At 34.6% G+C, this 25,262-nt stretch overlaps 2 protein-coding genes across 2 annotated transcripts; one reads left to right on the top strand and one right to left on the bottom strand.

Annotated features, from left to right (window-relative positions):
* Window positions 1-9,970: 9,970 nt before the first annotated feature.
* On the top strand, window positions 9,971-18,003 carry LOC116108524 (myosin-11-like). The gene is made up of 10 exons (XM_031394760.1): window positions 9,971-10,167; window positions 11,461-11,658; window positions 11,752-11,874; window positions 12,084-12,121; window positions 12,202-12,370; window positions 13,217-15,187; window positions 15,254-17,143; window positions 17,243-17,320; window positions 17,442-17,548; window positions 17,676-18,003. The coding sequence occupies exons 1-10, from the start codon at window positions 10,087-10,089 to the stop codon at window positions 17,875-17,877; spliced, it is 4,857 nt and encodes a 1,618-aa protein (XP_031250620.1). The 5' UTR covers window positions 9,971-10,086; the 3' UTR covers window positions 17,878-18,003.
* A 1,634-nt stretch (window positions 18,004-19,637) lies between these two features.
* On the bottom strand, window positions 19,638-25,032 carry LOC116108523. The gene is made up of 8 exons (XM_031394759.1): window positions 24,887-25,032; window positions 23,300-24,512; window positions 22,755-22,876; window positions 21,427-22,026; window positions 21,008-21,320; window positions 20,387-20,552; window positions 20,146-20,248; window positions 19,638-19,997 (listed from the first exon to the last, which is right to left on the bottom strand). Exons 2-8 carry the CDS (start codon window positions 24,458-24,460, stop codon window positions 19,880-19,882), a joined length of 2,583 nt encoding a protein of 860 aa, XP_031250619.1. The 5' UTR covers window positions 24,461-24,512; window positions 24,887-25,032; the 3' UTR covers window positions 19,638-19,879.
* Window positions 25,033-25,262: the final 230 nt, after the last annotated feature.

Here is a 25,262-nt window from a genome sequence, read left to right as displayed (position 1 = left end):
TGGATAAGAATAACCATCCATAGGCACTCAAAATTTTTGTTTTTCTTGTGTCAGTTAACCAAAAAAAAAAAAAAAAAAAAATCTGTAGTGAAATTTACAGCTCGGAGGATTTCGCCTAGGATGCCACAAACCAAATTTGACAGTTTCCACAACTGACAAATTGGAAGTTGCCTCCTCGCCCACCAAATTCAACTTCTACCAACCAGGCAACCAACACCACATCGTGCAGTACTAAATACCACACGTGAACAGAACTTTCCAAAATTAGTCAATTCAACTATTCACAGATGGAAATTGGGCTCCATATTTACCCTTAATTATCTTTTCTTAACCTTAAGTTTCCTCTTAATCTAATTAAGTACTAAAGTGAAAAGTAAAAATTTTGAAAATTCACTAATCTGTTCAATTTTATATTATGTAAAATCGTTTATAAGAACCAAAAATAAAGGGATTGGAAAAACACAATAAAATCTTTTTTCTATATTATCTAAATTCTATTTTAAGAGAAATTTACAAACGAATGCTAATTTTCAGATAATGAAAGAATTTCTTCTCTTTTTTTCTTTTTTCAGAAAATGAAACAATTTATCTCTCTTAATAATTATTTTGGGGAATTCGTGAAAGCTACATCCATATAAATTGTTTTCCATAAAAGAAATTTCATTGGGCTGGGCTTTAATTTGGTCAGGCTGGCCCAATAGGCCTAATATTAGTAGTAGAGTTGGGGTCTAATGTCCGTTATGGCCCTCCAAATTTGCTTAAATAATAAGTATCATACTTACTAACTAACTTCATGACATGGCTCTCAATTTCAAAATATTTGGATATCTCAGGAGTGCTTCGGGTATAGCCTACCTCATGATATGAAATATTTCTCAAATTTCATTCACTGATTCTACTTTCATCGTCTAGTCAAACCATTTGTCTGTATATTCATACCGAATAGATAATGAAATGTCCACGCAGAGGAAACAACAATCAAAATTTTTCCTAAATTGAATAGTTAGATTTTCGCAAGAGCTTTGATATAATTATTAGAATAGCTCATAATGAATAGGACGAAACCTTTTTGTATATATAGTACGACCAATTGTTATTAAGATATATTTACAATATTCTTAAGCTGTGAAATTTTTAAAAAGGTTCACAAATCCTAATAATCGGTGAACTGGACCTTGTAGATTGCATTAATCAAAACACGTTAGATGTCTTCGAATTGCTTCGTTCAATATAACCCTGATTTTTTAAAATAGATGAACGACAGAACGAGTTTCTTTTAAAAAAAAATTAAAAATAAAAAGGGAAGCTATTTCTTAAATGTACACAGCATCAGGAGCTGTGTTCCGTTTTCCCTTTTTTGTTTTACAAAAGCAAAAAAAAATCGCCCTTAAAATTTCGTTTGTAGAATTCAAGTGAAAATTTCATGAAGACCCATGCATATGAAGGCTTTTGTAATGGGCTGGGCTGTTATATAAAAACGTAGTCAAAGCATGGGCCCAATTAGCCCAACAATAGCACTGGATATTAGGATTAACGTCCGCTCTATTCCTCAAATTTTATTTTCTAGGCCTCAAAGTCTACACCATACAAAATAACAAAAGTGACAGTAAGGTTTCAGAAATAATAGAAACTCTGTTTTTGTTAAGTTTTAGGTATTAAAATAAATTATAAGAGGATAATTTGGTAATATGTAGTAACTCATAAGAATATAAAATTTAAACGCTCACTAATAGTTTATAAAAGTAGGGAGATGTTTGTTATTTGGGAAAGCTTAGGTGAATTTTTTTAATTAAATAATACCTCAGGGGGTCTATGTCTTTAACGCTAGATCTGAAGAACAATACTTTTTTTTTTCTTTTTTTAATGCAAATTAAATTAGGAAATGGGCACTTCTATGTATTTAAAAAGTTTGTATATATAGTATTGTTTTAATTTAAAAACGATAATTTGATGAAAAAATAGCACAACACTTTACATGAGTTGTTTCATGATTCTTGTTTACTATTGATTTCATGAGTTATTATTATTATTATGTTGTGTAACACGTTTCGTCCCAGCCTTTGACAAAAGTAAATTTAAAAGGAACCCATATGCGTACACTTAGGCAACAGAACATGTGAATATCAACCCACACTTTGATTGGATAGGAAATTTTTATGGGAATGTTCAAAAAGTCTCGCACCATGGTATGTTCATAATTAATACCATAATATTTATATATATGTATTTATTTTCCTTTTTTGGTAGATTCGTTAATTATGTTATGACCCTCGATTTCAAGGTATTTGCACATGTCTTGAGTTCTAATAGCCTTCTGGATCTCTTTGAGTATTATCGTCCCCAAAAGTTGATTCAATGCTGCCACATTAGATTGGATTAAACTTGAAATAGTCAATTGAGTTTATGCGAAGGGATTTGCAGTGAAATCTTCATCAATATTTATAAGCCCTGGTAACCAGTGAGATAGACCGCTGACTTCATACTGAAATACTATATTAATGATAATGTCAAGGCCCTTTTAAACTTGAATTTTGTTAGACTTGATTTCTTCAATGTAAAATAAGTCAGAGTTTGGTTTTTATGATTTAGTTAACCCCTTATGAAAATATTTGTTCCGATTTAAAGTTGTGTTGAGCATACTATTTCTTTTTGTCCTTTTGAAAGTTTAGTGATATAATAACTGAGATCATTTGAATCACCACCAAGTTACCTAATGATAAAAGATAAAAGAAGGATCTAAAATTGTCTCCCAATTTTGAGTCATCTTAATGGTAAAAGAGCAATTTAATATGACCTCCCAAAGTTTAAACCCTCTTGATGATAAAAAAATTATTTAACATGATCTTTCAAGATCGAGTCTTTACGGTCCCTAAAAGGGGTGACCATTAGAATTTTTACTCGACCAATAGTTCTAAGGTCCTAAAAAATTAGTTGATGTACACAAAAATTGATCTGGATAACCCCGATCATAAAAAAAATATATATATAATAATTAAGAGATAATATACCCCTAATAGAAGGACAACTAATAAAAGTAACTACTGAAGTTTTTATTTGATTAGTAATTTTAGGATACCAGGAGATTGGTTAACTGAGATATACACAAACTAATCTAGACATCACGATCATTAAAAAAAAATATATATATATATAATAATTGAGAGAGAACATATATTAAATGTAGCTAGTCTCTATTACAATTGGCTTTTGGCTTGATGTGTGAAAAGAAACATTATTTTTGCATTTAATTAACTATTTATTATTGGTCACACTAAACCTTGCTGATTCTTATGTCGGCTCTTTTTAATTTATGCTTTGATATCTAAACAATAAAATTGCCGATTACGACGTAACACATCACATAAAAACTTTAGATTAGGATTAGAATAATCGTCATCTAATCTCTCTTGCTTAATATTATCCCACATCTCCCTAACAAAACTTTATATTATTTATTACTTGAAACAGATAACAATAAAGTATTTTTTTCCATTCTAATCGCTAATCAAATATTAATTATGTCGATAATTATGAAGTTAAGATTATAAAACAAATCCCGTATCTATATAATCTTGGGAACTGAAATGGATGAATAAATTTGTTGGCATTACATTCTTGGGTTCATTAGTAAGTGTACAAACTACAAACTTCACGTTCCACAGTATAATCTGCTCCCCCTTTCTTAACACTCCAGTTTAATTAAGAACACTAATTACCATTAATATTTAATCAATATCTGCTTGCCGTACTTCCTCGAGTGTATAATTTTAAGTACTCGCTGTTGTGATAAGATAATAAATTGTGGGTCCCGGTTCTACGTCCACAGTACGTTTGGTATCCAATGACAGATATCCACGTTTTCATAATACAAAATTTCAAATGAAAAACAGATGAAATTGCACATTTTAATCGGGCCGAATTCAGAATTAGGACTGTCGTCACCTTTGCGGTTTAAACATTTAGGAGAATTTCATGTGGGCTCTCAATCTGTCTATTATTTTTATTTGCTTCACCATATTTTCATATTTTTATTTATTCCAGAAAAATTCGAATTTATTTCACTTAAGTCCAAAATCTATATTTTATCTTTGTTTTCTCGTATCAATTATACTCGAACTTACATTTTATGCGTCGCTTATGGTCGATGAAAGCTTATATCAAATAAGGAAATTGATGAATTGTAACTGAGAATTTATTTGAGAGACTTTTATAAGGAGTTGATCGTGGTAATTTCTTTCTTGATCAAAACTCAAAGACCTAATTCTAACATAAAATTACTTTACCTAACAACAAATAGAATAGGTTCTAAACTGTCATTATGTTATATAATCTTAATCACATGTCAAACTAGATTAAACATTACTTAATTCTACAGACAAGTCTAGAAAGTTACCTTTGAACAAATGAAAACAATCTTTGAATGAGTCTTATAATTGAAAAACATTTAAATTTCATCTTAAACAACAAATAGCACCATAAGTCCTAACTAGCATTGAGTGGTCGAGTAATTCGATAAAAACTTTTGAGTGCATTATTCAAAATTTTATGAGTTCGAGTTCATCCTCAGTTGTTAATAGAGATAGCCACTGGAGCTCTTACCTGATCATAGTTATAGGGTCCTAGGGGAGTAATTGAGATATGCGTAAGTTGGCCCGAACACCCCTGATTATCAAAAAAAAAAAAAAAAATTGCACCCTTCTTAAATTCTCAAATTCCTTCATGTAAAATCCAATTGAACTTGGTCTTGTGGTTGTTGAATTGAAGTCATCACAAGCCTCAATAAATCAAGGCTTTTCCCATTAATTACTCAATGAACAATCATTCTTAAAAATGACAACCAATTTTGACATCTAAACTTTGCAAATTATCATTCTTGTGAACATCATCATTCTTTTAATTAAACCATCTTAATCTAACAAATAATGAGTAGCTGTAGTTTACCCTCATATCAAGTGACAATTAAGTTTTTAGGCCAACCCCCTTTCCCTCTCTTTCCACATCATTTTTTGATAGGTTGATGGTAAATTTAGGATGGGTAGCTTGTTAAAATAGTTTATATATTATTTAAGTTTTTGTGTATATTTTCTTGCCAAATACAACAATAATCCCCTAATGTTTTGAATTATATACCTTGTTCGATATCAATTTTTTATTACTTCAACTAATTTCCATACAATCCATTAAGGCCAAACTTGTACGTATATGACTCTTAAGAAACCTGTTTGATTCTAAAATTTAAGCTACTATTTGGTAAAGTTACGATACTCTCCTAATATTTAAGTTTATTAGATTATTTATCGTGAAACATGAATTCATTGAAAGATTGATTCTCATGTAAAATATAAATTTGATAAGGAAATTAAATATGATAGAAGATCGACCTATGATTTGGGTGATTAAGATTAACTAAGAATAATAAGTGATAGTTACAGTATTAATAAAGATTGACTCATAATCCAATCTTATAAACTTTCTCTTACAACTTCGACATGACAACTTGTAATTGATCAATTTGTAATAGGGTATGCGGGACTTATTTGCGAACTACCACGTTGAAGTTATAAGAGAAAGTTTGTGAGATTGGATTGTAAGTGTAGTATTGTCATTATAGTATTCAAACATTAGATAACTTCAAGACCATCTTAAAAACCATATGACTCAAAAATCAAATAAGAAAAGTAAATGAATAGACATACAAAATAATGGTATAGACAGAGAAATTTTCTCTAGATTAGACCCCTAAATTATGCTTTATTACCTCAAATGTGCATGTGACAAGGAGGACACACATGCAACTCAATAAAGTTCATTTGAATGATTCCAAAATAAGGCAACATGTTATCATGTGCTATTATTAGCCAACAAAATATGGGTTTGTTTGTTTTATTATTTTGGGNGGAATCTGGCCGAAAAATCGCGTTACGACACAGACCGGTCGGATCTGTGTCGTAACACGCCGTTATGGCATTTTTCGGCCAGATCCAGCATGGATCTGGCCGGAAAAAGCCAGATCCATGGCCTTCCATGGCCGTGATGGCCGGAAAAGGCCAAAACGACGGCCAAAGATATGGCCGTCGTTTTCGGTCAACGATAGCCAAGATTTGGCCGTCGTTGACCGTCAACGACAGCCAGATTGGTAAACTTCCAGCCATTTCTAGTCGGCAGGTAGGTCGTTGTACAGATTCCGACTACCACCGACGGCGATTTTCAGAATCTGGCAAGTATGGGTCACGGGGGTGTTTTTGTAAATTTTTAAACTTTTTTTCAGGGGCATTTAATGAAATTAATAACCTTATGGGGTCTAAAAGTAATTAAAAAAATAGGATAATATTTCTGGAATAATGTGCTAAACATTATTTGGAAAATATGATTGGGAATATGGGTAAAAATAATAAGTCAAACATGCCCTTATATATTAGTTAAGTTTTTGTGTATATTTTCTTGCCAAATACAACAATGATCTCCTAATGTTTTGAATTATATACCTTGTTCGATATCAATTTTTTATTACTTTAACTAATTTCCATACAATCCATTAAGGCCAAACTTGTACGTATGACTCTTAAGAAACCTGTTTGATTCTAAAATTTAAGCTACTATTTGGTAAAGTTACGATACTATCCTAATATTTAAGTTTATTAGAATATTTATCGTGAAACATGAATTCATTGAAAGATTGATTCTCATGTAAAATATAAATTTGATAAGGAAATTAAATATGATAGAAGATCGACCTATGATTTGGGTGATTAAGATTAACTAAGAATAATAAGTGATAGTTAAAGTATTAATAAAGATTGACTCATAAACCAATCTTATAAACTTTCTCTTACAACATCGACATGACAACTTGTAATTGATCAATTTGTAATAGGGTATGCGGGACTTATTTGCGAACTACCACGTTGAAGTTATAAGAGAAAGTTTGTGAGATTGGATTGTAAGTGTAGTATTGTCATTATAGTATTCAAACATTAGATAACTTCAAGACCATCTTAAAAACCATATGACTCAAAAATCAAATAAGAAAAGTAAATGAATAGACATACAAAATAATGGTATAGACAGAGAAATTTTCTCTAGATTAGACCCCTAAATTATGCTTTATTACCTCAAATGTGCATGTGACAAGGAGGACACACATGCAACTCAATAAAGTTCATTTGAATGATTCCAAAATAAGGCAACATGTTATCATGTGCTATTATTAGCCAACAAAATATGGGTTTGTTTGTTTTATTATTTTGGGTAGGATTTTTGAAAAAGTTGAGTTAGGTGGTTATTACGAGGTAGGATTTAAAAATTAATAAAAATACCCCATAGGTTTGTTAATTTACTAAACACCCCTATAATAAAACATTAAAAATTAACAAAAATACCCCCACCCACCCATTAAATGCCTACAGCCGGCCACCATCTCCTGAAGGTGGCCAACAGTCATCATAATGGCTCACGACCAGCTGGATCTGGCCAGTCGTGCGCTGATATGGCATTTTCCGACTAGATCCACAGTGGATCTGACTGAAAAAGGCTAGATCTGGCCACATTTGGTCGTCAATGACGACCAAAGATATGGTTGTCATTGATGGTCAACAACAGCCATATCTTGGCCGCCGTTGACGACCAGCTACGGCCAAAGATTTGGTCGTTTGTGGATTTGGCCGAAAAATACTAGATCGACGCACTACCAGCTAGATCCAGCCGGTAGTGCGCCATTACGCCAAATTCTGGCCACCTTCCGATGGTGGTGGCCACAATTTGACAAATGTGGGTGAGTGGGGGTGTTTTTGTCAATATTTAAACTTTTTTTTGGCAGTGTTTAGTTAAATTAACAAACCTAGGGAGTTATAAAATAGTTGAACAAAATAGAATATGATTTTCAGAATAGGGAAACAGATGCATATTTTGGGTAGGATAGGGAAACAAACACATAGCTTTTTAAAAAAAAAAAAAAAAAAAAAAAACAAAATTATCCTTTTATTTACCTACTCAACTAAAATTGGAGAAAACCCATGTGGGTTGTTTGATTCCTTATCAGCACAACAGAAATCTTTGCTGAAGTGATTCACCAGCAAAACATAAAATCAATGTGTTGTCACACCTAGGTTTGGTGCAAAAAAAATTTCCCTCAAGATTTGGTGAAACTAACGTAGACACCCCCAAATAGAGAATCTACTAATTAAATATAACGGTACAAGAGGTAGCATAGAAATATTGAATAACTAGTTGGCAGTTTCAGTCACACAATTGACCATTTATATATTCAAGAATTACAATAGTACTAAATCGATTAATCGTATGACTAGAACTTTCAATCGATGTTCTAAAATTTGGCCAAAACTTTTCATCGTTTAGTCAAATGTGTTAATGATATATTCAAAATATTTCTTGGACTCCTTGAACCATTACATTTAACCAACAAAAACGCTATTTAAGGGTTACGATGTTAATTTCCCAAAATTGAGACGAGGTAACCGTTTTCTTGCCAAACACATGGGTGACAAAACAAACCCAACAACTTTAATAATGCAGCACTGCCACTCTTATGTCAAAATATTATTCGCCTGTATGAAGCAATATTGGGCCCAAAGTGGGCCATTGGTGAAATATCAACTTCATGGTCTTCTAGTTAATATAATATTTATTAAAAAAAAAAAGAAGCAAAAAGGAAGTACAATTTTTTATTAATTAAACTAAAAAGAATGAATTTAATACCGATATGTAATAATAGTCTTCCTTTTGAAGTTCTGTAATGAATATTGATGATTTCTAATCAATCAGTTAAAATGATTTATATTTCCTTTTAGAATTGATTGTGTTTAAGATTGTATTTGTAAATCTTGTTTCAATGAAGTCCCAATGAAACCCACATTTTTTTTTTTTTGACAATTTTTAATATTTAAGGTAAAATGAATGTGATACCAAATATCACTAACTTTATAGTATAATATATGGAATATAATATACGCTTCATATAAAGGAAATAAAAATCCTACCTCCCTTAGAACCGAAGTAAATTTCGCAAATATGTAATCACCTTTTTAAGTCATATTTATTATTTTATATGCATAAATTTATAGTAAATAATGGTATACGTCCCAATTGATTTCCCAAATTTCTCATTATCATATTATTCAAAATTATTATTCTTGTCTAAGATTTTAAAAAATATAATATTAATATCTTCAAAAACATCAACAACACCATATGAGGTATTAAGGTAAGTTGGCATTCTGTTGTACACACTTCTTGAAGTTTTAAATGTGAACCACCACTGGGTGCTCTGAGGTCCTGAGTTTGAACCATTTGGGTTGCTAATAGAAGTGACTATTAAAGAGATTTACCTGTCTATCAATTTAAAGGTTCAAGGGATTAGTTGAGGTGCGCACAAGCTGGTCCGGATACCCCTAGTCACCAAAAAAAAAAAAAAAAAGTTTTAAATGTGTGAAACAAAAACTAGAGCTATCAACATTTGTTTTATAAAAGGCAAAGAGTAATATTAGGTCCACAACCTAATCTCAGAACCTCCGATGTAACAACTCATAAAATTGTATGAGCTCTGCCCATTTGCATACTAATCAATAATGAGTTATTATATCAGGGGTTGTGAGAGAAGGTTATAGGGTTATCGTTATTGAAGGGAAAAATCAAAGCTAACAAGCAATCGCTGACATTTGGTCAGCACGTTAAAAACTTCTGGATGAGCTATCTGAAAATTTTCATTAAGGTGAGTTCATTTTTGGGTTAATATGAAAAACACGTTAAAATTGTGGTAAATTTCATAAAAAGATAAAAAAGGGGAGAATTATGAAATAAACTATATAACAAGGATAAATTTGCAAAAACAAATAAAAAATGAAAGAATTAACAATATCCAATGGGAAACATTAACAACATCTCGGCAAGGAACAAATGAAATAACAGCTAACGCTTTCTCTCCATTGTTAAGTAAACACAGTCTTCCTCTTTTCTCTCTCTGTCTCACACCATGTGAAACTGCTCCGTTTTCATCATATTCATCTCTATGAAATCCAGAAGAAACAACTGAAACTGAAAACGAAATCAAAGAAAACAAAAACGAAAACAATGTTCAGATTACACAAACACAAATCGGATAAATTCGGAGAGAAATGCGATTTCAAGTTCTCTAACTTTCAGGCTGTTCAGGTTCACTTTCACTTCTCGTCAATTTACTCATTCATCTATTTTTTTTAAATATATATTTTTGTTGTTTGAAGTTGTAATGGCGCTGGAATGGTGCCGTTGAATGTATTATTTTTAAGAACTGTTTTATTTATTATTTGAAAATTAGTGTGCAGTTTGAAATCTGAGCACGAAGAAAAGTCATTCAGATTTTATAGCGTGCGCGTCTTCAACTCAGATTTTGGATTTTTTTATTTTTTTTTTTATAATCTGGAAACTGTTTTCGAATATTTAAAATTCTGAAGATACGGCTCAAAATTTCGTATTCTGTATTTTTTTTTTTAATAAATATATATTTATTGTACGAAGTTGTAATGGCGCAAGAAATGGTGCAGTTGAATTTTTTTTAAGAACAGTTTTGTTTAGGATTTTGGATTGTGTTTTATATATGTGTGTGTGTGTGTGGGGAAACTGTTTCCTAATACTGAAAATTTTGAAGATACGGCTCAAAATTTTGGATTCTATTTATTTTATATGAATTTAAATGTGTAAAATGTTTTCAGAAATTATATGTAGATGTTAAGAGCACTCAGAATACAGCTTGAATTTATAGATTTTTTCTTTGCTATTGAAAATTGTTTTCTGATTACCAACTTAATGGTTCGTTGACTAAAGGTCGACTTAATACATTTTTTGTTATTTTTAATGATAACAATAATATATGTATTAGTTTGGATGTAAGATATAAGTTTAGCCATATCATTAATTTAAAAAAAAAAAAAAAAAAAATTAGTTAATTGAAGTCGGCATGCCTTTAATAACAATAATGTGTCTGTTTGATGAATTAGTTCATTAGAAAAGGAAATGAATATCTGCTCACATTAAGGTTGGACGAATTGGGGGTAAGGGTGTAACTGAAACAAATTAAAATATACTTGCTAGTAAAAACATCTGCCCATATATATGTGTGTTCTGCGAAATTTGTGCTTATTGTATTCCTAATAGGTTTGAATTATAAGTTTTGAAATTGGAATCTGGTAAATTTAAAATGTCCTATTATAATTTGTCTAAAGGACATTGCCTCCATTTTTATGGTTCAATTTCTAGCCTGCTAAATTCAGCCTTGTGGTAGTTTTAATCTTATGTTTTGATTGTGGTTTATGAGGTCTTATTTGGCATTGCAAGAAACTAGCATGGTGGTTAAGTGGAAAAAGTTCACTGGATGAAACTTTATTTAGTTTAAGAGGTTATGTTCCTTCTATTATTTGTTTGGCAATTCTTTTGCAATTTTTATATTGTGTAATTTGGCAACTGCAGGTTCCCAAAGGATGGGACAAGCTTGTTGTATCTATTATCTCTGTAGAGACAGGCAAAACCATAGCTAAGTCAGGGAAAGCAACGGCACGAAATGGAAATTGCCAATGGATTGAGACTTTTTCAGAGTCTATTTGGAGTCAACCGGATGATGCATCTAAAGCTGTTGAAAAATGCGTCATTAAGTTTGTTGTTTCCATGGTGTGATGTTTATGGTAGTTATTGTGAAGCTTTATTTATTTGATTTAGTGTCAATTAACTAATACAGTCAACCTGAAATGACAATTGTTGTAGGGGTCATCGAGATCCGGCATCCTTGGCGAGGCTTTTGTCAATTTAGCAAGCTACATGAGTTCAAAAAGTCTTATTCCTATTTCATTACCATTGAAAAAATGTAATAGTGGGACGATCTTACAAGTGAGTCATCTTAAGCATCTTCAGTTTCTTTGGAATTAGAAATCAGTTGAATCTGTATAATTTTAACTGTGGTCCTGTTTACACGCTCTTTTTGTTATGTGGAAGGTATTCTGATATATTAGCTATCTGTCAATGAGTATTTTCAATTGGGTACATTAAATTATTGACTGTAAACTCTTATCTGACGAAATTTTTCTTCTTGTTTACAGCTTAAAGTTCAGTGCCTAACACCCAGAGCAAAACTCAGGTTTGCAGTTAAATGAGAAACTTCATACTTTTTAAACTTTCTGTTCAGTGGTTGTGAAAGAGTTACTGCACCTTTTAAAGGGATGAACAGTGGAAAGACACAAATTCAGATATGGAGGACGTGAATGTTGACTATGACGAGTTGGAAAACAAATCAGATGTCTCTGATGGTACATTCACAAGGAGTATTGGATCTTCATCTAGCAACCATTTGGATGGTGCATCTCAAGCAGGAGAACCATGTAGTCGGGTATGGTACCTTCCTCTCATAAAGCTCTAGTTTGATATTTAAACAGTTAGTTTACCATTACACCTTCTGCCATGTTCATATCTGTAATTCCAAAAATTTTCTCTCCCTAGACAATGAAAATGGATTTGATGTGCCATCTCTTCTATGATGTTGAGCTTGTTTGTATTTCAAGTTTGTAACTCAAGAATTAATACATATATTCATATTAAGCTGGCACTGTGGTGTAGAGTCATCTGATATATGAGGCATTTTACTATAGAGATTTTAATCTGTGATCTCAGTAGTTACTCATTGTAGTTCCCATATCATGGGTCTGAAGACCTGTCTTTCTTTATCACCCTTTTTGTATATAGATGGACTCAAACCCATGGTTGCTGGTTATCATGAAGTATACCATTCTATCCATCTGAAGCATGGACTCGACAATATGATGTAAGACAACTCTGTGGTTTTGGTTGTTAACGGAAATGATTTTGGTTGCATATAAATCATTTAGTGGGATCAAGCTGTGATTTTGTTGACTTAGTTCTAGTGACTATTATTTTTAGTGTTTTATAAAGTTTCCTAATGAGTGTAGTTTGTGCTCCATAATATGTTTCCAATCTTACACATCAATATATTTGTGAATATAACATTGATTAAAACATGTTTTGCAATTATCTATATTACCTACTATATGCTTTCCTGAAACACTGGAATACTCAAGTGAAAAATTGGCCAAAGACCTCTTTGCTAATTTGATACATATCTCATGTACTTTGATCGCCACTAGAAATATTATCACGGCCTTTGCTTTTGCTTTTGCTCTCATGTGGTTAATGATTTTTTTTTTTTCTGTCACTGCAGAACATGAGCTTCTCACCGTCAGCTTCTCGTAATAGCTTTGACTCTGTAGAGGGCTCCTCTGGCAGGGAAAATTTTTCCCCTCTAAGTTACTCAAGTGGAGTAGTGAACAATCTGGTTGGAAGACAAGATTCAGTTGGCTCTCAAAATAGTTCTCCTTATAGCTCTTATTCTTTTCATGATCCATTTCGGTCAAACCAGTCGTCCTTTAATTCAAAAGCTGTAAATTCCGGAAGCCATCTTCAAACTCAAAGAGAAGAATTCAATCGAGTTCCACGTGCTGTTGCCTCATCAACTTTACGGAGTGCTGGTTCATCTAAAGACCTTCTGGAAGCTGCAGAAGTTACAATTGAGGAGCTCCGTGCTGAAGCTAGGATGTGGGAACAAAATGCTCGAAAGCTAATGTTTGATTTCGAGAAACTACAGAAGGAATCATTGGAGCAATCAACACGTCAAGCAAGCCTTGAAACTGCGCTCTCAGAATCACATGCTAAATGTGATAGCTTGAATAAGGAAATTGAGCAGCTGAAGATCTTGGTTGAAGAATCACAGGTGCAACCAACTGCTACTGAGAATTTGAAGTTTCAGGCTGAAGATATAGAAAAAATTCTGAAGGAACTGGAAGATGAGATAAAGTTTCAAAAAGAATCAAACGCAAATTTGACGCTGCAGCTAAAGAAGACACAAGAATCAAACATTGAACTTCTTTCCATTCTTCAGGAACTTGAAAAGACTGTAGAGAAACAGAAAATGGAAATTGACAGTCTCTCTAAAACAAAACCAGAAGTTGAGGTAAGAATGAATGGCCAAGGGTTTGAAGACAATAAGCAAATGAATACAACTGAGCAGATTTTAGTAAAGAAGATGAGAGAAATCTCCTGTGATTCAGATATGGAAGGAAGTATTATCGAACACCCGACAAGAGATTTGAATGCTGAGGTTGGACAAGAGGATAAGAGGAAGCTAGAACTTGAGCTAAAGCAGTTACTGGATGTTAAAAAGAAATTGGAGAGTACCATTCAGTTTCTGGAAAGATCTCTGGAGGAAAAAAACCATGAGGTAGAGCTGGAACGAGGTTCAAAGACTCAAACTCTAATGGACTGTGAGGCAAAGTGGAGGGCTATAATAACTGAAAAAGAGAAAAAAATCATCAATTTGGAAGCTGAGTTATCTGAGGCTCGAAATGCTCAAGAATTGAAGGTAATGGTTTCTGAAAATAAAGATAGTCACAATCTAGTTGTAGAAGTTGATGTTCTAAAACAGAAGATTCAGGAACTTGAGAGGGATTGCAATGAACTCACGGAGGAAAACCTGGAACTTCTGTTTAAGCTCAAAGAATCAAAAAAGGATCTTGTGACGTCAGATGCCTCTTCTAAATCTTTATCAAATGAGTGTGCGGGGAACAATTTTGCCTTTACATCTGAATCTACAGGAAGAAAACTGAAGTCTCAAATATGCAAGCAGGAAGATGACCTTGAGCACCAGTTGCAAGCTTTCAAGGACAAAGTTTGTTTTCTTGATGGTGAACTCTGTAGTTGTCGCTCCAGAGCAGAAAAGCAGGAAATTGAAATTGCTGCTCTGCAACAACAGCTAGAACTTTACCAGAAAAAGGAAACTGAGATTCAAGATCATCCTGCAGTTGTCTGTTCAAAGTGTAAGATTTATGAATCAGATACTTCCATCGAAATTTCGAAATTGCTCTCTGAGTTATATGAACAGGTTCAACTCTCTTTAGACCAGCTAAAGAAGCAACAATCTGGTCTTATTCCTCATGCAAGTACTGCGTGTAGTTATGGCTTTGACAAGTCAGAAATTTCAACGAGTACAGATTTACATACTCAAAAGGAGCAAGTTGAGGCTATCTTGAAAGATTTTATCCAGCTGAAAATGTTTTTTGAAGCGAAAATTACTGTTGATGAGGATGAACTTCAATCTAACAAAGAAGTCGGAGCAGCAGGGGAAAACTCAGAAGGAGTGATTAATTTGCAGGGTCCTCATGCATGTGAAAATACTCAAAACACGTACACTCGGGAAGTAGAGATTCAGGATGCAGAATATGAATCTGAAACTACAGATCCTGCTAAGGAACTCTTGTCTCAGATAGATGAGCTCAAATCTGAGAATTTGCTGAAAGAAGAAGAGATCAATGCTCTAAGACATTACTGTAGAGAGCTGGAAACTCAGCTTTCTGATCTTCAAAAAGAAAAAGCCCTGTTGGAGGAAAGTATGGAGACGATGCTTAGAGAAGGAACTACCAACTCTAAACACTTGGATGATTTGCGTAATGAAATGATGGTGCTGAATAGCAACATGTATTCTCAGGTTTCAGCCAACAAGATTCTTGAAAGCAAGTCTTCTGAGCTAGAGGGCGGCAAACATGACCTGGAAGTTCACTTGCATGAAGTAGAAGAAGAGAATGTACAGTTGTCTGAACGGATATGTGGCTTAGAAGCACAGCTAAGATATTTGACTAATGACAGAGAGTCAAGTCGCTTGGAATTGGAGAATTCAAAATCTCTTGCTCAGGATCTCCAGGATGAGATAAGAAGATTGGAAGCTGAAATGGAGGCTCTGAAAGCTGAAATGAAGCAGAAGTTACAGGACTCGCAAAAAAGATGGATTGGAGTTCAAGAAGAATGTGAATATCTGAAAGTAGCAAATCCAAAGCTACAAGCTACGGCTGAAAGTCTCATTGAAGAATGTAGTTTACTGCAGGAATCAAATGCAGAGCTAAGAAAGCAGAAAATGAAGTTGCATGAACACTGTGCAGTCTTGGAAGCTGAACTGGGAGAATCAGAAAATGTTTTTTCTGATATGTCAAAGAAACTTGAAGCACTTGAAGAAAAATATTCTTCAATGCTGGAAGAAATTGCTTCAAAGGAGAAAGCCATTAACCTAGAACTAGATGCATTGCTTCATGAAAACAAAAAGCATAAAGATAAAGTTGTTACTGAAGAGAGTCTGTTTAATCAGATGTACTTCGAGAAGACGGTTGAAGTTCAGAGCCTTCAAAGGGAGGTTGCACTCCTTACTGAACAGATATCTGCGACTCAAGATGAAAAGGATAGAACAGCTTCCGAAGCTGTACTTGAAGTGTCCCATCTACGTGCAGATAAAGCTCTACTTGAAGCTGCTCTTCAAGAAGTCAAAGAGAAACTAAAATTATTGGAGAGCAACCTTGATACCCTCCAGGTGGAATCTCAGGCGAAGGTGCAACAGCTTATGGGTGAACTTGCTGCTTCAAAGCAAAACCAGGAAGTTCTGACGGCTGACCATGAAAAACTATTGGATTTGTTGGAGGATGTTAAATCCAATGAAGAGAAACACAGAAGCACCATTAGAGGGCTTGAGTTAAAACTCAAAGCTTCTGAATATGAGAGGTTACAGGTAGCAGAAGAAGTTTCCAGCCTTAAGGTTCAACTGGAGAAAACAGCACTGCTGCAGGATGAAGTTCTAAGCCTTAAGAAATCACTCAATGAGGCCAAATTTGAAAATGAAAGACTGGAAGCTTCTTTCCAGATATTATCAGGAGATTACGAAGAACTTCGGGCTGAGAGAAGCCTATGTATGGAGAAAATCTCTAGTAGTCAGAAGGCGATTTCTGAACTAGAGGACTACAAGCGTAAAAAAGTTGCCCTCGAGGAAAAGGTTCTTCGGCTGGAGGGGGATTTAACAGCAAGAGAAGCAGTAGGTTCCCAGGAAGCAGTGCTTAAAAATGAGCTCGCGCAGATAAGGAGGGAAAACAGCCAATTCCAGAGAAAGATAAAAAATCTTGAGAAGGAGAAGGAAGAATGTATGAAAATGGCTCAAGCTCTTGAACAGGAATTGAAGCAGACGAAAGAAATAAAACAGGATAATCTTGAGTCTGTTGCAAATCTTTCTCATCCTGATTCAACTGCTACCGGTACTTCTCTCCATGACAAATTGAAGGTTTGTATCAACAATTTTCCTGTCTCTTATTACTTGATTTCATTGAAGTTATATTAAAACTTGAATATAGATTTACAAATTCAGCTTCTGAAATGGCAGGAGCAAGACAATGGCAATCTGCAGACCAATGAGAAGCCATCTGCGGGAGCTGGTCAACTACAACAAAACCAAAGACAGGTTCATGTCACTGTAATACATAAATTCAACCAGTTCTATTAGATGGGCCAATTATGTCTTTGTAACAGTGACAGCTCATTTTATCTTTCAATAGCTTCACCTTCTCTTCCTTTCGTTTCAGGTTGATAACGACCAAAATTATGATACTTTGTCGAAGATTCAGTCTCTTGAGAATGAACTAGCCGAGGCTTTGGAGGCAAACGACATGTATAAACAACAGCTTAAGAGGTCAGTACAAGTGATACTTTTCAGATTTTAAAATTTTAATTTCTTGTTCTTTGTAAATCCAATGTCCGTACTATAAATTGATAGAGCAATGCTAACAGCTGGTGCAAAATGCTCTGCTTGTGTTCAGATTTTTTTCCAATGAACTGAGTGAAGATGGAGCTGTGAAGAAAAATGGACACGATCTAAAGGCAGCATCACTCGAGGCAGAGCTGAAAGATCTTCGTGAACGCTACTTTCAAATGAGCCTTAAGTATGCCGAAGTCGAAGCTGAACGAGAGCAGCTTGTGATGAAGCTCAAAGCTGGCAATGGTCGAAGAAAATGGTTTTGATGAATTAAATAAATTCTAGGTGATTTTTTTTTTCAGCTCTTATCTTATTCTTTTTACTCACTAATTTTTTGTCCTCTATAGTTTATATAGCCCGTCGTTAGTATCCAAAAAAAAAAAAAAAAAAAAGAGAGTAACATGTAAATTGTTGAGAGGAGGCATGATTATGGTAGGAGGACTCTTACAGTAATAAATCCGGTTAGCGGAAGAATTAAAAATTTTGTACCAAAAAAGGAAAAAAAAAAAAAGATTTACAATAATGTCAGCTTTGTTTAGTATTTATTTAATCTTTCTTTCTTTATCTTTTTTTTTTTTTTTTTTTTAAATTAATTTTTGGGCGAAATGGAAAAGGAATATAAATCTTAATTCTTCACCAAGACATTGCATTGTATAATGGGTGAAAAACCATTGTATTAGCTAACAAAAATTAGAGAGAAAGAGATGAAAAACTGAACCCATCGTTAGTCGTTGTTGCTGATCTGTTTCAGTTTCACCTTAATTGTAATTTGATCAGGTGGGTTTTTGGGAATTGGAAGATCAATGGACTTGGTTATTTGACTAAATAACCCAAAACAAAACACAGTGATTTGAAATTATTGGATTTTACTAATATTCACTAAAAAAAGTAATTCCCATAAGTAAAAAATATCATCTTCTTGACGTGGTCGAAAACATTGACGAGATTTTAATTTTATAGCCATTCTATATTTATGTTTTTTGTTAGATCTGAAAATTTTAAAACTTTAGAGATATTTCCTAGAGTATGCTTTTAAAAATAAGAATTTTTAAAATTAATTTTCGGGAGAAATAACAAACAAACCTATGCACGAAAATCCCAACTACTTTTGCGAATGGTTTGAAAAAAATAGCAACAAATAAAGATCCAGAATGTTGTGTGTTTACCAATATATGAGATTGAGAAATGGATATTGATGTGCTGTCCACTAAAATAGTTGGTGATAGTGGAGGCGGCAAGCTTCATTAACTCATAATAGTCGTGCGAATTTAGATTTTAGTTGGGTAGGTTGGTTTAAATTGCATTAACTATATTTGGTTAAATTACAAACTATATTTGAAGTTTCCCTTCATTGTAGGCAAATTTGTATGCGATTTACAAAATAGATAAACACGTTTTTTTCCTGGATGTGCATTTTAACCAATGTAAATTCTCACCTTAATTATATCTTAAAAAAGGCATCGAAAATCATCATCCTATTCCTACTATATTCATTGATTTCTCAACTTGTATTTTCGTATCAACAGCAACAACCCTATAAAATTACCCATTCTTAACCCGAAGAAATTGATAATATGTTAAATGCTATCAGAAACCACCATTGAATTAATTGACAATTTATAACAATCCAATAGATATTAGTCCCATTAATACCTCATTAATTATCTTTTTTAAATAAGGATAAATACACTTAAATCAAGATAAAAGTAACCTTAATTAACATTCCCTATTAATATTTATTTCCGTTGCAAGAGGTTAATGATAACTGGCAGATACATCACAACTTTATCACTTCCACAAGTTGTATTGTATAGAAATGACTTTGTCTTAAAGATCATAAAGTCGGATAAGAGCTTCACCTAACAATTAACGTGATCTTTTGCGTAATTTGCAAACGCTCAACACTAAAACTCCATGGATAGTCAATTTGAGATGACCTAATTTTTTCACAAGTTTTGTATCATTCTGTATCCAGAGGCGAACAAAATGTAAAGAATCTATTTAACTTTATTATTTACGACATGAATGAAGAATTAGTGATGTCATTTGTTAATCCAATCATACAAAGTGCTTAATGTTCCACATATAATCAGAAAAAACGGAGGAAACAACTTGAACAATGAACAACACTCTACAAACAAGACAGGCCCCCCGACAACTCCTCATTCATGTACATCAACTGACATGGGCTCTCTCTCTCTCACCTTACCACTCAATTCTATTTGATTTTTATTATTCCCTTTTCCTTTTTATTTCTTTCACCTGTCTTTACAGTATTGAGTATGCTCGAATTACCTCAACAATTGGTGCTCTACACAATGGGCACTTCCCTCCACCTCGAACCAACTCGTTCGCACATTTTGAGCAAGTGCACATATGCCCACATCTGCATACACTTTCACATTATTTTTATCCACAGCACAAAATTAAAAAATGGATAAGATAAGAACCAAAATAACTATATAACAATTCCCTCCAACTTTTTAGTTTGTCTTTCAGAGAGAGCATCGGAGGAAAATAAATGGAAGATATACCTGTACAATAGAGAGTCAATATGGCTATCACAACAAACACAGCAAGTCCCTTTTCTCACATGACCCCATTTAGATCCATCTTCTGATGTCTCTGCAACCATCCCTGAAAAAGTAGGGTAAAAAATTTCACAATAATCAGAACGCTGATATTGCTCAATATAATGAAAATGCATGTGTAAGGAATCTTCCATTTAGAAAAATGTTCCGGAAGACAGATGAACAATGAGAAAAATACACAAACCTTTTTCACCAGCTGATCGATTAAGAGCAGCAGACACTTCCTGTCTGACAGACCTCTGCAACTCCAGCTGCATATCCATGCAGGCCTCCAACATCCTCTGCATGTGGCTCATACCTTGCTGAAGTCTTGCCATGTCTGCTCTCAAATCGTTAAACATCTCCCACTCCTAACCAAGTCAATTCCAACTTCCCCAATTCAGTTCAAAGGTAAGAATGCAAAAAGTATACAAGATACAGGATTTGGGTGCATGCACTGACAATTTTAGGACAATTAGAAACAAAAATAGCCACTGAGGGACATCAAAACAAACTAGAATGTCTCAGCCCACTTCCCATTCATTTACATCATCAGCTCAACATGCGCCATTAAAATTCCAAAAGAAACTAACTGCCTTCTGCCTATAGCAACATGAGGATAACTGAATATACTCCAAGCAGTGGTCCTAAGAAAAAGCTCATAAAAGAGCTATTTTTATCCTATATTATGGTTCCAATTTTCTTCAATGACATAAGATATGGAGAAAGTTTTGTAGCTTCAAATACTTCATACAGGGGGAAAGAAGAAGATATTAACAACAACAGTGTGCAGAAGTTTCTAGATCTGTAGAAGAAACAAACTCACAATTTCTGATCGGTGCATGCTGTGACGAGACCAAGTAGTGTGATGTAAATCCTGGTGCCACAGTGGCTGGGGTGGGGGAACTGGTGGAGATGGTAGCACCAATGAAGGTCTATCAATGGCATCAGGCTGATCCTCATTCTGGTCATCCCTCTGCTGCTCTTGATTCTGCTCTGGCGAAGTAGGAGTTGGCGTTGGCAAGTTTCTGTGCAAATCCCAGTCAATAGGCGTATGACCTTGTCTTTCCACATAGGACTGTATTAATTGGTCTAAACTTTCACGGAAACCACTACGAAGAAGATTGGAAACACTTCTCCTATAACAAAAAAATAACATTTGATATATAAATCTCAAAAGAGAGTTAGCAGTGGCTTAACAAATAAAGCCAAGAATCAATAGGCCTAGTATAAATATAAAATAACCTGCTTATAAGTTCTCTGAGCTCCATGCTATACACATTATCATCCTCAGGAGGATGAAATCTGCTCAATCTTCTAACAGGAACAGCCCGACGAGTTCTTGGGGGATCAGAAGGCCCCTCTGACCAACTTCCAACAGCTTCTCTAGCCCCATCCTCATGCCAAACCCCCTGAGCCCCATGTGGATGACCTTCTTCTCCATCCACATTTCTAGGAATTTCCTGGGGCCAACCAGTTACTGGACTTCGTTGCCAGTTTGTATCCATCTCAGCTTGATTACTGTTTCTCGATTCATCAAACTGACTATAACCTGACTGTTGCCAGTTCCCTCTATCATTTTCCTGATTAGAAGTTTCTGGCCAAGTGGTCACCCCAACACTTGTGTTGCTTTCCAAGTTTCCAGTTTGATCAGGCAATTGATTAATGTCAGTCTCCTGACTTATCGACTGTAACTGCTCGTTGGTTTCATGCTGAGCATCCAGTGAAAGATTTGTTTGAGTCCGTTCGTTACTAGATTCATTGCTATTATTGCTCGATGTGACATCAGAATTGCTGCTTGCTTGACCACGGACAATATTTTCTAATCTGGAGCGAAAACCTTCCCTACATGAGAAAAGGAATTTAACATATTAGTGTATAAATCAATACCAAGTATTAGAAATGATATTAATGTTATTAATAATAAAAATGCATAATACAGCTATTCAATATATTAAGTTAACTGGTGGCATAAAACAATAGCTCCTACACACTCCAGGCTAGGAATATAAGCCGCACAATAAATGATGCAAAATCATAAAACCGCCATTGGCTCATTGGCAGTATCTATATATATCGTTGATGTAACCCAACCATGAATCAAGAAATGAATAGCTAAGCTCACTAAAGTTTATAATCATTCTTCCATGAATAGCAATCGTATCTAAGCAATTAAGTTGGAGAAAACTAGCAAAAACAGTTTGCATTCCAACCTTTGAATACGGACAATCCTTCCATGTACCAATCCTACTTTTATGGAAATTCTGTGATATTCAAGATTTTTCTAGCCACACCCATAAATCATAAATTACACTCGCCAAACAGGGAAAATCTGACACTATGCTCTTCTAATATACAATGTTCTCAATCCATATAATACCTGGCTTGAATTATCAATATATTAAAGAAGAACAAAAAATAAATAAAATCTATCACCAGAATCACCTTAAAAAAAATGCGCCTATTTTGGGGACAGAAAAAGCACATACTATGTCATTCCAGAAAACATAATGCTGAAAAGCTTGCAAACAATTTAGAATATTCTCATGGCTCGCTTTTAAGAAGGAACATACCTTAAACCAGATACAGTGTGTCTTTGTCTTAATTGAACTAGCTCACTAGCAGCAATTGACGGTGCCCTCTCCTCCTCAACAGGTCTTTCATTGTTACGCAAGAATCTACCTCTCAGTAATGACTGAAAAAATGTTATACGTATTAGTTGTTAAGACACAGGCATACATAAAAGCAGAATACCCTGATGATATACTTTTTTTCATATGAAAATATCCTGATGATATATGATGAAGCTTTTATGGGGCAACACAAGAAATTATTTCACCACCGACAAATACAGTTGCATGGTATGCTCATCTATCAATAGCATGTACATTACAACATATGTAGTTTAGAACACAGCAATATTATGCACCATATACTTAAAATCTACATGACATATGAAAAAACATTATCAGGTTTAAACTCAAAATTCAAGCAATGTGTCAATTCCCAAACTCAAAATGGTAAAAACAATATGTAGGTACTAGCATTTAAGCTTGAAAAATGATAACACTAATAATACTCACAAAATGAGCAAATTGTTTCATAATAACTAACTAACCTGAATGCGGTTGCGATGAGCAAAATCAGATACAGCTCGATGTTCCAACAAACCCTGAAGTTCCCTTTGCCTTTCCCTTTCAATCCTCACAAGTAAGTCAAGTAGAGCTTGCCTTCCACGCAGCCGCAGCATGTCCCTGCGAATATGCTCTGGTTGCCCTTCATCCTGGTCAGCAACTAATCCTTCTTGAACTTGTTCAGCTGGAGCACCAGTTGTGGCTGCCTGATCTTCCCTCCGCCCCCCACGAGCCCCACGCTGCTGACTAGTCATTTGAACCCACTCCCTAACAATTCTAACCCTTTCACGTTCAGTTTCACCGAGCCATTCAGCTCTTGGACTACCATTCCTTTGGGCAGCATTGGATGAAGGCTCACTAAGGCCAGTCTCCATCCATCCACGAACAATCTGCCTTACCCTCTCCCTCTCGACTTCGCCAAGATCGGGAGATTGCTCCCTACTAGACCCATTATTATCCCCACGTTCATTCTGTGACTCCATCTGATCATGCGACCACGTCCCATACTCATTCTCACTTTCACTTGCATCCCCCAAACTCCCCTGATTTTCACTCCCTCGACCCTCTGACATATTTGTACTTGAAACATTTGTATTAGACTCAACACTCCTTTGCTGCCTCAACCTTTCCCTCACCCTCTCACGTGCCCTATTCAACAAATGTTCGTCTTCCAATTCCCTCCACATTTGCAAAATCCCTGACGCCTGAGTACTAGGCCTTTCCACATTCCCCTGACGCCTCGAAGTAGGAGACTGAGACTCCCTCAAAAATGATGAGTCAAGCATTGAAACTGTGTGCAAACCTGCAAGAGCCATCAACTCAGACTCACGATTCCTCCTCTCCATCGTAGTTATCATCTCCTGTGCCTGCCTTGCAGCCCACCTGCTCAAAATCCGTGAATGCCGCCTTCTGGCAGCTGAAGACTCTGCCAAGTCATCACCCTCAAGGTCAGACCTTCTCCTTCTCCTAACTAACTGGTCCCCTTCATCATCCTCATCATCATTGTTACGTGTGGAACTACACGACGCAAATGGCATACAATCATCCAAGTGCCCACGCATCAATTCCTCCAAACCACGTTCAAATTCCACACAAATATCATCCGCGGATTCGGGCTTTTGTTGTAATTGTTGAAAATCAGTCATTTTTTTCACCTACTCTCTCCACCTCCCATACATAACACTCAAAATCCTCCACCTAATCAATCCCTTTATCAATCCAGACAACACACATTTCAACCCTCAGAGCCTTAGAACACATAATAAGATCATATCTACAAACACATCACTTAACAAACTCTCTCTAAATCATAAATACACACACCTGCACAAAAACCAAACCCTAATTTTACAACATTAACTAAGCCCTAATTATATTCTTATACACAAAAAAATACTTAACAATCACAATCACATGATAACAACTTCCATAGCGAAACCATAAATAATTAAAAATACGTAAAGGTCACAGTAAATTCGATCGAATTAAGAGAAGTAGATAGAGATTTAGCGAAAAAACTGGATTGAATTTTGATTTAAGAGATGAACAAAAAAAGTGAAATGGTGACGTACCGTTTGGAGCTGTTTCTGAGTTATGTGTGTGTTTGTTTCCCGTCAAAGTGGACGAGAAAATTAAAGAAAACGAAAACCCTAGCTTTTAGAAAACACAAAGAAAATGTGAAGTGAAAACAAACAAAAAAAAAAAACGAAAACGTTTGGTTCAGCAAACCAAACACAGAGAAAGAGAGATATCAAAGAAGAGAATTATAGAAGAATTTATAAATTATTCAGTGAGAGAAAGAGAAATAGCGAGATTTTTATTTTATTTATATTTTTTATGATTTTATTTCTTTTTTCTTTTTTTGCTTTTTGTTATTATGAAAGAAAAGACCGCGGATCTAAAGGGCTGTGAAGGAGAGAGAAGCGCCGTTCGACACAGTATTGACAC

The sequence above is a fragment of the Pistacia vera genome, unplaced genomic scaffold, assembly GCF_008641045.1.
Source record: "Pistacia vera cultivar Batoury unplaced genomic scaffold, PisVer_v2 Contig566, whole genome shotgun sequence".
Lineage (NCBI taxonomy): Eukaryota > Viridiplantae > Streptophyta > Magnoliopsida > Sapindales > Anacardiaceae > Pistacia > Pistacia vera.
The sequence above is the reverse complement of the archived record's forward strand: the minus strand, read 5'-3'. Positions and strand labels throughout refer to the sequence as shown.